We start from the raw sequence: 15,321 nt of genomic DNA, 5'->3' as shown, positions 1-15,321 counted from the left end.
TATATATTTTTTGATCCGGACAAAAACGGGTGTCTACTAACATCATGACCTTCCGGTGGAAATCCAATGAGGAAATAAACAATGGGATAATATTTAATCTTCATTGTCAATTATTCATTTATTCTATGGCTTTAACTGAAAGAAAGCAACATCTGTCTTTGAAAAATCAACAAACTAAAAAAGAAATATTTAATCTTCACTGTCAATAACTCATTTATTCTATGGCTGTAACTGAAAGAAAGCAACATCTACCTTTGAAAAATCAACAAACTAAAAAAGAAAAAGTGGAAAAAGGGTTAATATAAGTCGGTCAATGCTCTTAGTCTTGGATATTCAGAAACCTTTTATCATATTTGGAAATAAAACACCATTCATTGATTGATGAGGGGAATGAAACAAATGACAAGTGCTAACTGTATTGTTGATTACTTCTACATCAAAACGTGTAATCAATTTTAGTGTCCCATCGAAGAAGAAAGCTAGGAACATGTAATTCAGTATATGAGCACCTGGTGATTGGTGTGGACTTGGTCCATCAATCTTGAAGTTATTGGACTTGAGCATTTGCTATCGACTAGCTCTGGGAGCGTCGTTGAAGCTTCTTGGAAAAACTGAGACACTCGACTACGACTGGGCGGCCAATGGATCCCTTCACGGCAACCCACTGACCTACTAGGAAAGTTGTAATTTAAAGTCTTTTTTGACAGACTACTCACCGGTTTAAGAACTTGCTAATGATTTTGATATTGAAAACGAAAAAAGTTACTTCCGGGAAGCTGATACTTAAATATGTTTCTTTTAACTATAATAATTAGAGTTATTTATATTATGTCTTTAAAATTATAGTTTAATTATGTTGTTAATCATCCTGTTAACCGAGACAAAGCATTGATATTGGTATTTTACTCTGAAGAGTTGAACCACCTATATCGATGGAACGTTTCACTTCAGGTGCTCACATATTTCTAATAGCAATGGTATTTTACTCGTTATTCTGCCTTGTCTTGATTGCCAATGTTGCAGAGTTGTCTCAGTCCAAGACAACTGCCATGTGCGGCGGTGCAACCACCATGAGCCACCCGTCTGATTCCCGTTCCTATTACAAGACCAGCAGCCACCCCACTGTGGCTATCTTCATCCCGGGTTTCAACTTTCGTGCTCTGGAAACAACCAGACCTTGTTGGAGCTTCCAAGGTCGATGAAGCTGTTGGTGAAGCACATCGATTATGAAGCTCGGTTGATTGACTTGTACGATCCCAGTCGTTGCCTCTGGCTACAACTTTTGGATCTCAATTTATCTACTTTCCCATTCGTGGACGAACTCGAACTGGCTGAATCCTACACCTTGCTCGAGTGTTCAAGCCAAGATGAAGCTCTGTATGAAGAAAATAAAGTCGATTGCTTAAGCACATATGACTCTCATATTATAGCTTTTCGTTCTGATGGCTATGCATATAAGGATAACTTGTTAAATTGCGGCATGATTGGCAACTTCTTAGCACCGATTTCTCCATATCTTCTTTCGGTTACGATGGAATAAACCAGACTGTGGTCATTGTGAAGCTCAAGGCAAGGATGTAGACTGAAGACCAATAGCTCAAAGGAACAAACCGAGTGTTTCTATATCCCCAAGCACCGTATATGTTTAAAACTATTTCGCATATCCCCCTAGGTTTACTTAAAAGAGAAGCTTAAATGTTATGATGAGACATCTCTACACTCTCTAAAGGATTGCTCGCTACCGCAGGAAGCTCTGTTGCTGCATAGCTGCTGGGGAATAACTTCAAAGAGGCCTCTGGAGTCTGGATTGCAGGTCTTCAACATGACTGACAAAGACCGGTTAAGCGATGGTCAAAACCCATTGAAGGGGCAATCAAAATTAATGTTGATGGGGCATTCATCCCCAACACCAGAGAAGCTGCTATCGGTGTGGTAGCTAGAGACCATCATTGGCTTGTGGAGGGAGATGCCATCTCTATTGTTAATCGAATAACTAAATCTCATAAAGACATTTCAATTATCTCATCGTTATTCAACGAGGCACCCATAACTTTTGAAAATTCTCCAGACCTCAATGTGTAATGTGTAAATTGAGAGGCCAATCAGGTTGCGCATACACTAGCTCATTGAAGCTTGTGGAGGACCAATCCTTTGCGGTTCGTGTTTGACGAACCGGAATGTATTTCAAATAATGTAATCCTGAGCATGTGTGCAACTGAAATGATTTTATACCTTTTATATAATGGAAAGGTACTGAAAAATATTACTATCACTGCATTAAGATAAAAGGATTCTTTGAGGAAAATGTGGAAATTTGAGAAGAAAAACACCAAAGAAGGAAAACTGGCTTCTGTAATAACCTTCAACTAATAGATAGAATTTCAATGGCTCATAGTACATTAGGATACATTGCTCCTGAATTATTTTACAAAAGTATTCTAGGCATCTCATATAAAACAGATTTTTATTGGTTTTGAAATGTTATTAATGAAATATTTATAGATTTGAGATTGTTCCTATTCTATTTTGGATATAGAAGGTAGCTCTCTATTAACCGGCTTCCTAGGTATGATGGCTCCCATCTTCATCAGATCTGTCGATGCGAAAGGATTCGGCAGCATCGTAAGAACATCCAAGTCTCATTCTAACATTTGAACCACGTCTTTCATCGAAGGATGATCGACGAGGTACCATTGAATGCACCAAAGTCCAACAATTGTGAGTTTCTTTGCTATCTCTGTTTGTTCTTCATCTTCAATTCTGATCCCCAGTTCCTTTCCTTTATCCAAACAATTATAAGCCCATTCCGGGAAGTACACTTGACTCGTATTCTCCACTTTATCATCGATGTTCTTTCTTCGTCCGACCATCTCCAACAATAGCATTCCGAAACTATAAACATCGGACTTATACGAGACGTTTCCGAAGTTGCGAGACAGTACCTCGGGTGCGATATAGCTCATGGTTCCTCTAGCGGTTGTCATCGAGATGGCACTTTGATCCTTGGAACACAATTTAGCAAGGCCAAAATCAGATATCTTTAGGGTGAAGTTATGATCCAACAGGATATTGTGAGGTTTGATGTCGAAATGGAGGATTCGTTGCTCGCAACCTTGATGGAGGTACTCGATACCTTTGGCTACACCGAGAGTAATATCATGAAGCCTCTCCCAGCTAAGGGATCGATCCTTTTCCCTGGCTGCAAATATAAACTTCTCTAATGACTCGTTCGGTAGGTATTCGTAAACGAGAGCTCGATCGTATCCATCGGCACAAAACCCGACCAGACGAGCCACGTTCACGTGGTGGATTCTTCCCATTGAACCCACTTCATTGATGAATTCTTCACCGTTTCCCTTGAAGTTATTGAGTACCTTGACAGCAACCAAAATATCAGTGGAAAGTCTGCCTTTGAAGACAGTTCCATAACCTCCTTGTCCAAGTTTGTCCTTGAAATGATTAGTTATCCTTTTAACATCAGCAAAGGAGTATCTCGAGGGTTTAAACGCTCTGTAATCTTCCAAAAACATTTCAATCTTGAGTAAACCTTCTTTCTTCTTCTTTTCTGAGTAATATCTAGTTGAAAATTCTATATTAGCCTAAATAAGTTCATACTTAAATTAATTTAATGCTATTGTTTACTTCAATTTAGTTTTGATGTCATTGCTTACATCAATTTAGTTAGGTGAAAATTGAGGTTTAGATTGTTTCTTGTAACCTATAAATACCCTACTTGTATTTGAGTTTTATCATCCAACAATCAAAGCTTAATTATAAGCATTTGAAAGCTTTCTTAAGAGTTCTCCCCTTTTGCATTTTTGTGAGATTATTCTAAAGAAATTTTTTTCTTCTTCTCAATCAATTAGAGTTTTTACTCTATTTTGATTCAACAATTGGTATCCGAGCCACATTTTTAAGGTCTCTTTAAATTCCGAGTATGCTCTATGGCTGCAATTTTTAACTGATCTTCCACATCAGAAAAAATTTCTTGAGATTATGGTCTGGGTTATTACAGACCTTATGGAGCTTCTTTATGTTTAGAGTAATTTAGTACTCTGCACCTTTGTTACTGAAGCTTGTTCGGTGTAGTCAAAGCCTTGCCGTTAAGATGGGTGATCTTCAAGTAGTTGGAGGAATCAAGAAGTTCAACAACAAAAACTACAACACGTGGGTAACATGTATGGGGAGTCATACTTACAAGGTCAAGACCTTTGGGAGGTTGTCGGTGGGTGGTAAAGTTACACAACCGGTGGCAGAAGATGCCAATGGCATCTTGCGAAAGTGGAAAATTAAAGCAGGCAAAGCAATGTTTGCTTTAAAGACCACAATTGAATAAGAAATGTTGGAGCACATCTGGGATGCTAAAACACCAAAGGAAGCATGTGACACTTTTGTTATACACTTTTCGAAGAGGAACGATACAAAATTGCAACTTCTCGAGAATGAACTTCTATCAATGGTGCAACACGACATGGCGATTACCCAATACTTTCACAAGGTGAAGTCGATATGCCGCGAAATTTCAAAATTAGATCCAACAACTGCTATTGGGGAAGCCAGGATAAAAAATAATAATTGTCCATGGGTTGAGACCCGAATATCGAGGGTTTGTTATCGATGTACAGGGATGACCGACACAACCATCGCTTGTTGAGTTCGAAAATTTGCTTGCAGGTCAAGAAGCCATGGACAAGCAAATGGGAGGAGTCTCGCTGAAAGGTGAAGAGGAAGTGCTCTACACCAGCAAAAGCAGAGGCACTTTTCAGCGGTATACTGGCAGTGGATCTAAAAATGATGGCAACAAGGTAAAAAATTACCAAGGAAATGGAGGCCCTCATTCAGGGGGAGCATCCAAGAATCGCGGTAATAGTAGAAAGTTCGATGGCAAGTGTTACAACTGCGGGAAGATGGGTCACATGGCAAAAGACTGTTGGACCAAGAAAAAACATGTTGAAAGTAATACTGCTACTTCCAGTTCGAAGGAGAATAGTGAAGATGGTTGGGATGCTGAAGTGTTTATTTGTTACGGAGGAAGAAGAATTAGCTCTCACGGTAACAACACCAGAACAGATTGACTACAAGAATGACTGGATTGTAGATTCAGGCTGCTCAAATCATATGACGAGCGACAAATAGAAGTTACAAAACCTGTCTAAGTACAATGGAGGTCGTGTGGTGGTGACAGCTGACAACTCAAGGTTACCGATAACTCACATCGGTAAGACGATAGTTATACCTCGATATAATACTAACCAGGTGCAACTTCAAGATGTTTATCATGTCCCAGTAATGAAGAAAAATTTGCTATCTGTGGCTCAACTAACATCATCAGGTCATTATGTCTTATTTGGTCCCCAAGACGTGAAGGTTTATCGTAACGTCAAAATCTCAGAAACACCAACAATGGAGGGACGACGTTTGGAGTCAATTTACGTGTGAGTCGTCAGCATATGTTGATATATGACAAGAAAAAGACACGGTCTGTGCGGGATGCCAGTATGGTAAAGCACACCAATTACCATATGACAAGTCGAAGTTTAAAGCAAAAGAACCGTTGGAGTTGGTTCACTCTGATGTGTTCGGACCAATTAAGTAACAGTCAATTAGCGGTATGCGGTACATGGTAACATTCATTGATGATTTCTCCAGGTATGTGTGGGTTTTCTTTATGAAAGAAAAATCTGACACATTCTCAAAGTTTAAAGAGTTCAGAGACTCAGCTGAAGGAGAAGTGGGAAAGAAGATATGTTGCTTGCACATAGACAACGGAGGAGAATATATATCAAACGAGTTCTCTCAATACCTAAGGGAATGTCGAATACGTCATCGGTACACTTGTGCCAACACGCCACAACAGAATGATGTAGCAGAAAGAAAAAATCGGCATCTTGCATAAATTTGTCGAAGTATGCTACATGCAAAGAACGTACCTGGAAGGTTTTGGGCTGAAACAATGAGGACTGCAGCCTTTGTGATCAACAGACTTCCTCAACCAAGGTTAGGATTTGTTTCACCATTTGAGAAACTATGGAACATAAAACCTACAGTTAGCTACTTTCGAGTATTTGGTTGTGTATGTTATGTGTTTGTTCCTGATCATTTACGAAGCAAATTTAACAAGAAAGTTGTTAGATGTATCTTTGTAGGATATGACAGCCAGAGAAAGGGGTGGAAATGTTGTGATCCAATTAGTGGAAGATGATACACATCACGAAATGTGGTATTTGATGAAGCATCTTCTTGGTAGTCCCCAGAGAAGGAGATGTTGCCAGATTCGAGAGAATTTGGAGACAAGCTACAACAAAAGATGGGGGAGCATGCTGTTCAACTCCAAACAAGTTCAGACGAATCAGAAGATCCAAATGACGATGACGTCGAACAAAGAGTGACTCAGAATCCTTGGCAAACTGGTGATATCAATAACCAAATGAAGAAGGTGGGCCTAGTGAAACAGAAGAATCAATTCCACAATCTTAACTCCGAAGGTCAACAAGAATACGAAGGCCAAATCCTAAATATGCCAATGCATCCATAATTGAAGAAATAACAGAGCCTGAGACATTCGAAGAAGCATCACAGAGTTCTGAGTGGATGACATCTATGAAAGAAGAGATCGATGCACTTCAGCAAAATCAAACTTGGGATCTTGTGCCAAAGATAAAAGATGTGAAACCCATATCTTACAAATGGGTTTACAAGATAAAGCGTCATCCAGATGGGTCAATCGAGAGGTACAAGGCACGATTGGTAGCTCGTTGTTTCTCTCAACAGTATGGACTAGACTATGATGAAACATTTAGCCCAGTGGCAAAACTTACAACCGTACGAGTCCTACTTGCACTTGCAGCCAACAAAGACTGGAATTTGTGGCAGATGGATGTGAAGAATGCTTTTCTTCATGGAGAGCTAGATCGAGAGATATACATGACCCAACCAATGGGTTTTCAGAGTCAAGATCATCCTGAGTATGTGTGCAAGCTGCGAAAAGCACTCTATGGATTGAAACAAGCACCTAGGGTGTGGTATGATAAGATTGCTGAATTTCTAATAAAAAGTATCTATTCAGTAACACCTACAGATTCTAGCTTGTTTGTCAAAGTCAATGAAGGTAAGCTAGCTATCGTGCTAGTGTACGTGGATGACTTATTCATAACCGGTGATGATGAGGCAGAAATTCTTCAGACAAAGGAGAATTTATCAGTTCGTTTCCAGATGAAGGAACTTGGACAACTTAAGCACTTCCTTAGTCTAGAAGTTGATCGCACACACGAAGGAATATTTCTGTGTCAACAGAAATATGCTAAAGATTTGTTGAAGAGGTTTGGAATGCTCGAATGCAAGTCAACTTCAACGCCAATGGAATCAAATGTCAAAATGTGCGCACATGAAGGAAAAGATTTGGAAGATGCAATAATGTATCAACAATTGGTAGGTAGTCTGATCTACTTAACCTTGACCCGATCTGACATTTCTTATGCAGTTGGTGTGATAAGTCAGTATATGTAAAATCCAAAGAAGCCTCATTTGGAAACAGTTCGACGAATACTGAGATATGTGAAGAGTACAATTGACTATGGTCTTTTGTACAAAAAAGGTGAAGACTGCAAGGTAGTTAGTTATTGTGATGCTGATTATGCAGGAGATCATGACACCAGGAGATCAACAACTGGGTATGTGTTTAAGCTTGGTTCCGGAACAATTTCTTGGTGTAGCAAGAGACAACCAAAGGTATCATTGTCAACCACTGAAGCTGAGTATCGAGCAGCAGCAATGGCAGCTCAAGACAGTATATGGTTGATACAGTTGATGAATAATCTACATCAACCAGTAGATTATGCAATTCCTTTGTACTGTGACAACCAATCGGTAATTCGGCTGGCGGAGAATCCTGTTTTTCATGCAAGAACTAAACATGTGGAAGTACATTACCACTTTGTTAGAGAAAAAGTTTTGCAAGAAGAGATTGAGATGGGGCAAATCAAGACAGATGAGCAAATTGCTGACTTGTTTACAAAAAGCTTGAGTGCTGGAAAGTTTGAACATTTCTGTCGTCAACATGGCGTGATTCAAAGAATGGAGGCTAACATTGAGGGGGAGTATTGAAAATTCAATATTAGCCTAAATAAGTTCACACCTAAATTAATTTGATGTCATTGCTTACATCAATTTAGTTAGGTGAAAATTAAGTATTTTTTCTCATGTTTTAATTTGAATGATTTAGATTATTTAGTGCTTATTTTAATGAGTGGTTTAGATTGTTTCTTGTAACCTATAAATACCCTACTTGTATTTGAGTTTTATCATCCAACAATCAAAGCTTAATTATAAGCATTTGAAAGTTTTCTTAAGAGTTCTTCCCTTTTGCAATTTTGTGAGATTATTCTAAAGAGAGTTTTTTCTTATTCTCAATCAATTAGAGTTTTTACTCTATTTTGATTCAACATATCTCCAGCCAACTGCAATGAAAACCATTGCAAGAATCATAGAACCTAAGACAATACCTGCAAACCATACGTTAATCATGTGTTAGATCATGCTTTATCATATGTCTTAATAAACTGAAGTCAAAAGGAAAATCCCACTTACCAGCAATCATCAGCCTTTCTCGTACACCTGCGAAACATTTAAAATCATTCAGCTTGATACATGGGAAATTGAGCAAAAGGGCTCAACATAACATTTAAGCTTTTCTTTCAAGTAAACTGAAAACATACTTATACGGTGCTTGGGGATATAGAAACACTCAGTTTGATCCTCTGTGCTATTGGTCTTCAGTCTACATCCCTTGCCTTGAGCTTCACAATCAGCACAATCTGGTTTATTCCATTTTAATCGAAAACGGAAAGAATATGGAGAAATCGGTGCCGAGAAGTTGCCAATCATGCTGAAATTTAACAAGTTATATACATAGCCATCATAACAAGCTATAATTTGAGAGGCATAGGTGCTTCAGCAATCGAATCTATTAAATTTATACAAAGCTTCATCTTGGCTTGAACACTTTAGCAAGGTGTAGGATGCAGCAGGTTCGATTTCGTCCATGAATGGAAAAGTAGATAAATTGAGATCCAAAAGTTGTCGCCAGAGGCAACGACTGGGATCGTACAAGTCAATCCGTCGAGCATCATAATCGATGCGCTTCACCAACAGCTTCATCGAACGAGGAAGCTTCAGCAGCAAGGTCGGCCCAACACATGTGCCACATGGGCGCCGACCCAGGGCAGCATGTTGGAGGGTAGTTTTCTAGGGCTTAATTTCTATGTTACAGGGTTTTACTCGCCTAAACCAGTTGAAGAAGTCTCTGGTTGAGCAGATTGGGAATTGAATGATTTACCATTTTTCTTCATTAATTTTGTACATATTTGAGTATCAGGTTGTATTTCACTTTCATCGGTAGTTTCCTACTCCGTTGTTAACCAGGGTAGTTTCCTCATTTGGTTCTTAACTTAGAAGGTGTGCATTGGGGAGTTGTTAATGGTGAAGAACTCTTTGAACATAGTTGATGCATATGGCTATATAATGTAAAAAAATCTTATTCTCTTAGTATTTCAGCCTCAAGCTTTCAATGAAAATGAACTAAAAATCACATCTTTCTCATTCTTTTTCATAAGATTACCCAATCAATGTACAATATATCAATGTATTTGTTGGATAATCGTTCCTACATTAAGCTTAGTGCATTCGAGATTTTTAGTGATTGTTATGTATTCCAAAATCATGATTTAGTTGTTGATTAATCTATTTGTATCTGTTATGATTAATGATGTGTAACATGTGTTTGATATAAAATCAGTACCTTGTTCTCGACTGGCACCTTGACTTGCACTTTGATCTTGAGATTCCAACGGTTGATCTTGCTTTAAGAACTTGATTGAACAAAGTAGTTATCTTTTTAAATCATAAATCTAACATTAAACACTACATAACCATATTTACATTTGATCTAGGTTTTTTCTACCTAAAACTTGTCGGAAACTTATTACCTGTGCACAATTTCCCTTCAATTCTTTCCATTTACTACTATGTTGTTAGTTGTGAAATTCTTGATGTTTATATTCTGAATTTTATGCCAAATGAATCCGAATGTGGAATCAAATAGGCCCGAGATTTGCATTTAGCATCTCTTATTCTTAGATTACTCGGTTAAACTTATCTAATAGGGGAAGGATTTATGCTTGGATTTAAACTTTGAATTTATCAGATGTCAGTTTTTGAAGATGACTGCATGAACCATTTGAGTTTCGAGTTCACTTAGGAATGCTTATTCTTTCTCTTTAGTGTGTGAATTTGGTGGTTGGCATGAACTAATCCTATGATAAATCCATCCTCGAAGTGTAGTATCTAATCGGCCCGGGATTTGTATTTAGCATCTGGAATCTATTTTCCTATTCTTCGACTATCTTGTTAAACTTTTCCGGTAGAGAAGGACTTATGTTAAGATTCGAACTTTGAATTTGCCAACTACCACATTTAAAAAGTATCTGCATGAGCGGATTGAGCTAAGTTTTGAGTTCAGGAATGCATCGTTCTTTCTCTTCTAAACCTTTTATGTTATGTAAATTTGGTTACAACTTGTAGGTGGTTGGCATGAAGAGATCATATCCCTTTTCTCCAGACAATGCTCCAGGTCCCCCTATCGTAAAATAATAGAGGTTTTTGCTTTAAAAAAATGCACGAAGGCATCGTTTTAGGTGATATTTGTAGTCTTGTAGGTTTTGATTTGTATTAGTATTGATATTGTTTGACTATAATTTCTATTACATTTTTGTTTTAAAAAAATTATTTATGTTTTTTCTATTATACGGTACAAGTATAGGGGCATAAAATTATTATCTCGCCCAGGGCATTAAAACTCATTGGACCAGCCCTGTTCAGCAGGGTCTGTTTGTTTTCGGAGCACGAAAGTTGAAACCCGGGATGAGGATAACCACAGTGGGGTGGCTGCTGGTCTTGTAATCGGAATGGGAACCGGACGGGTGGCTCGTGGCGGTTGCACCGCCGCTCGTGGCAGTCGTCTTGTATTGAGACAACTCCTGCAACACTGACAGTTAAGACAAGGCAGAATAATGAGTAAAATACCATTGGTATTAGAAACTCGTGAGCCCTTGAAGTGAAACGTTCCATTGATATCGGTGGTTCAGCTCTTCAGAGTGACAGTTAAGACAAGGCAGAATAATGAGTAAAATACCATTGGTATTAGAAACTCGTGAGCCCTTGAAGTGAAACGTTCCATTGATATCGGTGGTTCAGCTCTTCAGAGTAAAATACCAATAGGAATGCTTTGTCTCGTCTTAAATGGGGCCTTCTTCCTTATTTTTGTTCGGTTAACTGGATGATTAACAACATTTAAACTATAATTTTAAATCCATATAGTATAATTAGCTCTAATATTATTTGTTAAAATAAACATATTAAGTATGTGATATATATATTTGGAAATAACTCAAGCCAGGTTCCGGAAGTTATCTTTTCGTTTTCAATATCAAATCAGTAGCAACATCTTGAACCGGTGACAAGACAATCAACACAGACTTTAAACTTAACCTTCTCAATTACAAATTTCCAAGAAGCTTCAACGACGCCCCAGAGCTATCGATAACATACTCAAGTCCTATGACTAATAATTTAACTGATGGAAAATTAGTTAACTAAATTAGAGTTCCTATCTTTCTTCTTCGATGGGACACTAATAATTAAACACGTATCAAAATCATTAGCAAGTTCTTAAACCGGTGAGTAGGCTGTCAAAAAAGACTTTAAATTACAACTTTCCTAGAAGGCCAGTGGGTTGCCGTGCCCGTGAAGGAATCTATTGGCCGTCCAGTCGCAGTCGAGTGTCTCAGTTTTTCCAAGAAGCTTCAACGACGCTCCCAGAGCTAGCCGATAGCAAATGCTCAAGTCCAATGACTTCAAGATTGAATGATCGATGGACCAAGTCCACCAATCACCAGGCGCTCATAAACTGAATTACATGTTCCTAGCTTTCTTCTTCGATGGGACCCTAAAATTGATTACACATTTTGATGGAAAGGTAATCAACAATACAGTTACCACTTGTCATTTGTTTCATTCCCCTCATCAATCAATGAATTGTGTTCTCTTTTCAATATGATAAAAGGTTTCTGAATATCCAAGACTAAGAGCATTGACTGACTTATATTAACCTCTTTTTTTCCCACTCTAGTTTTATTAGTTTGTTGATTTTTCCAGTGCGGCCCTTCTATGTGTGGAAACGTTGAAATCAGTTGGCCTTTTCGACTAAAAGGTCAACCTCGCAAGTGCGGTCACATAAGTTTAGAACTTGAGTGCAAGAGAAACCGAACCAGTCTGCCCATGAAATATGGGAAATTTTATGTCCTAGACATCTCTTATGTTAACAAAAAGCTTCGACTCGTGGATGCGAGTGTGGTCGACGTTAACTGCTCGATTCCTCACAGTTCCTTCGTAGCGAACAATTATCTTGTAGACATGATAAGTTGGTATCCAAGTCACATCATGTATCTCGTGAATTGCACGACAAAGATGAACTCTTCAGTTTATGTTGATGCTTCTCGTTGCCGAACCAATAGCTCTTCCTCGCCATGGACCTACTTCTACTTTTCGGGCACCTATTCAAACATATCCGATTTCCACCAGTCGTGCAGATTTGTAGCCCAGTTCCCGTTCATGCTTTCCAATATTAGTGGCTTATCCACTTTTGATATTTACAGAAACCTGTTGAAAGGCGTCGAGGTGTCATGGTATAAACCCTACAGTGTTTGGCCTTCAAACCCGATTCTCAAAGTGTAAGAGTTTTCTAGGATTCGTTCTTTAGATTCTTTCATATATTTTCACGGCCTTGTTAATGGATTCGTTGCTTTTTTCGGGTGTTCTAGATTGCTAAAGTTGGCGTTAATTCTGGAAACTCATATTAATGCATATATATATAGCAATCTGGCCTTTATTCTTACGGGAAACTTCCGCCAAAATTTTCCCTATGGAAAAGGTTAGTTTTTAGATTTGATAATGTATTTTGTTTTGATGGGTTTGCCTTTGCTTTAGGCTCTGTATTCAAGTGTGTAATTATTGTTCAATTGGTGTTTTTACAGGAACATACCTTATTTGTCTTGCAATATCAGGTAATTCTTACTTTCCCAGCTTTTTACTAAGCATATATATGTATAGTTCAACGATAAAAATTTGTGTATGTGATTTTCATGGGGAAACAGGCATACTATTAGCAAGAACTTTGCTGGGAATATTTTGTTTGATTGCACTTGTTACACACAAGTGTAGGAGAAGACATTTATCAATGGATGACACCATTGAAAACTTTCTTCAAAGTCAAAATAATTTCATGCCTATTCGATATTCTTACCACGAAATAAAAAGAATGACAGAAGGTTTCAAAGTAAAATTAGGCCAAGGAGGGTTCGGTTCTGTGTTCAAAGGAAAGCTTCGTAGTGGTCGGTTGGTTGCAGTAAAAATTCTAGGCAAATCCAAAGCAAATGGAGAAGATTTCATCAGTGAAGTTGCCACAATCGGAAGGATTCATCACATGAACGTAGTGCAACTCATTGGATTCTGTGTAGAGGGATCGAAACAAGCTCTTGTATATGATTTCATGGTGAATGGATCTTTAGACAAAATCATATTTTCAAAGGAAACTTGCAGTTTAAGTTGGCCAAATCTGCTGGAGATTGCACTCGGTGTGGCTCGAGGGATCGACTACTTGCACAAGGGATGCCAAATGCAGATTCTACATTTCGACATAAAACCACACAACATTCTTCTGGATGAAAACTTTGTCCCTAAAGTATCTGATTTTGGGCTTGCAAAACTATATTCAGTGAACGACAGTATCATCTCTCTCACAGCAGCTCGTGGTACATTAGGATACATTGCTCCTGAGTTGTTCTACAAAAACATTGGAGGTATCTCATACAAAGCTGATGTTTATAGTTTCGGGATGTTATTAATGGAGATGGTGGGAAGAAGAAAGAATCTGAATGTATCGGTTGAACATCTGAGTCGAATTTATTTTCCATCATGGATATATGATCGATTTGATCAAGGGGAGAGCATGTGGTTAGGAGATGTGACTGAAGTCGATGAACAGATTGCAAGGAAAATGATCATGGCTGCATTTTGGTGCGTACAAATGAAACCCATTAACCGTCCTTCGATGAACAAAGTGTTGGAAATGCTTGAAAATGGAGTTGAGCAGCTTGAGTTGCCTCCCAAACATTTTCTGTTTTCTCTCCAAATGTCGACTGAAGATCATACTGAGAAGAACGCCATGGATGAGGCAACTACGTCGAAATGTTCTGTCGACCTGTAACTGTAATGTTTTCTTGTATTAGGTATACGTATATGTATATGTAATCTTTGATAAGGTAAGTTAATTTTGAAAATCTCTTATCACTTTGGATTAGGAATATGTAATTTAGAAGGTAGACTTGATTGTAAAAAAGATAATAATTAAGTGGTCACAAGTATAGTTTGTCTTAAATTTAACAAAATATTAGGGCATTAGCTTCATAGTAACATGTATCCAAAAAGGAAACGTAGAGCTAAACCCAAAAGCAGGGAGATGATGATGGAAGAAGAAGAAGAAGAAGAAGACAGCATCAGCAGCTCACCGGACGGTGTTCTGGCTCACATTCTGTCCTTTTTGGAACTAAGGGATGTTTTCAGAACCCGTCTTTTATCTAAACGATGGGAAAGGGTATGGACTTTGACTCAGAATATCACCTTGTATTTGAATCAGTCCATGGGAGAAGACTTCATCGACTTCACCAACAAGGTTTTAACCGGCCATTGCAGAACAGTGCCTGTAAAAAGCTTCTACCTTTCATATTCCCTGGGTTATGCACGTTTCATCAGTGATAAAACCTGAAAACCCTCATTGAACCATCAGCATCCGATTGTATCAGAAACCGGAGGGTTTTTGTTATTTCACCTTCATTGAAGATTCTAAGATGGAAACGTCGAGTACAATATGAAGGCTCTTGTAGTTTTTATGTTGTTGAAGCACCAAAGTTTTTATAGTTTAATTATGTTGTTAAGCATCCTGTTAACCGAGACAAAGCATTGCTATTGGTATTTTACTCTGAAGAGCTGAACCACCGATATCGATGGAACGTTTCGCTTCAGGTGCTCACGTGTTTCTAATAGCAATGGTATTTTACTCGTTATTCTGCCTTGTCTTGACTGTCAATGTTGCAGGAGCTGTCTCAGTCCAAGACAACTGCCATGTGCGGCGGTGCAACCACCACGAGCCACCCGTCCCATTCCCGTTCCTATTAGAAGACCAGCAGCCACCCCCGGTGGCTATCTTCA

At 38.4% G+C, this 15,321-nt stretch overlaps 1 protein-coding gene and 1 pseudogene across 1 annotated transcript; one reads left to right on the top strand and one right to left on the bottom strand.

Moving 5' to 3' along the window:
• Positions 1 to 2,392: 2,392 nt before the first annotated feature.
• Positions 2,393 to 8,957, bottom strand: LOC120167402 (annotated as a pseudogene).
• Positions 8,958 to 12,379: 3,422 nt separating this feature from the next.
• On the top strand, positions 12,380 to 14,357 carry LOC120167401 (rust resistance kinase Lr10-like). Its single transcript, XM_039176428.1, has 4 exons — positions 12,380 to 12,785; positions 12,876 to 12,985; positions 13,089 to 13,118; positions 13,209 to 14,357. Exons 1-4 carry the CDS (start codon positions 12,469 to 12,471, stop codon positions 14,318 to 14,320), a joined length of 1,569 nt encoding a protein of 522 aa, XP_039032359.1. The 5' UTR covers positions 12,380 to 12,468; the 3' UTR covers positions 14,321 to 14,357.
• The last annotated feature ends 964 nt before the right edge of the window (positions 14,358 to 15,321 follow it).

Source organism: Hibiscus syriacus, unplaced genomic scaffold (assembly GCF_006381635.1).
Source record: "Hibiscus syriacus cultivar Baekdansim isolate YM2019G1 unplaced genomic scaffold, ASM638163v2 tig00111671_pilon, whole genome shotgun sequence".
NCBI lineage: Eukaryota > Viridiplantae > Streptophyta > Magnoliopsida > Malvales > Malvaceae > Hibiscus > Hibiscus syriacus.
The sequence above is the reverse complement of the archived record's forward strand: the minus strand, read 5'-3'. Positions and strand labels throughout refer to the sequence as shown.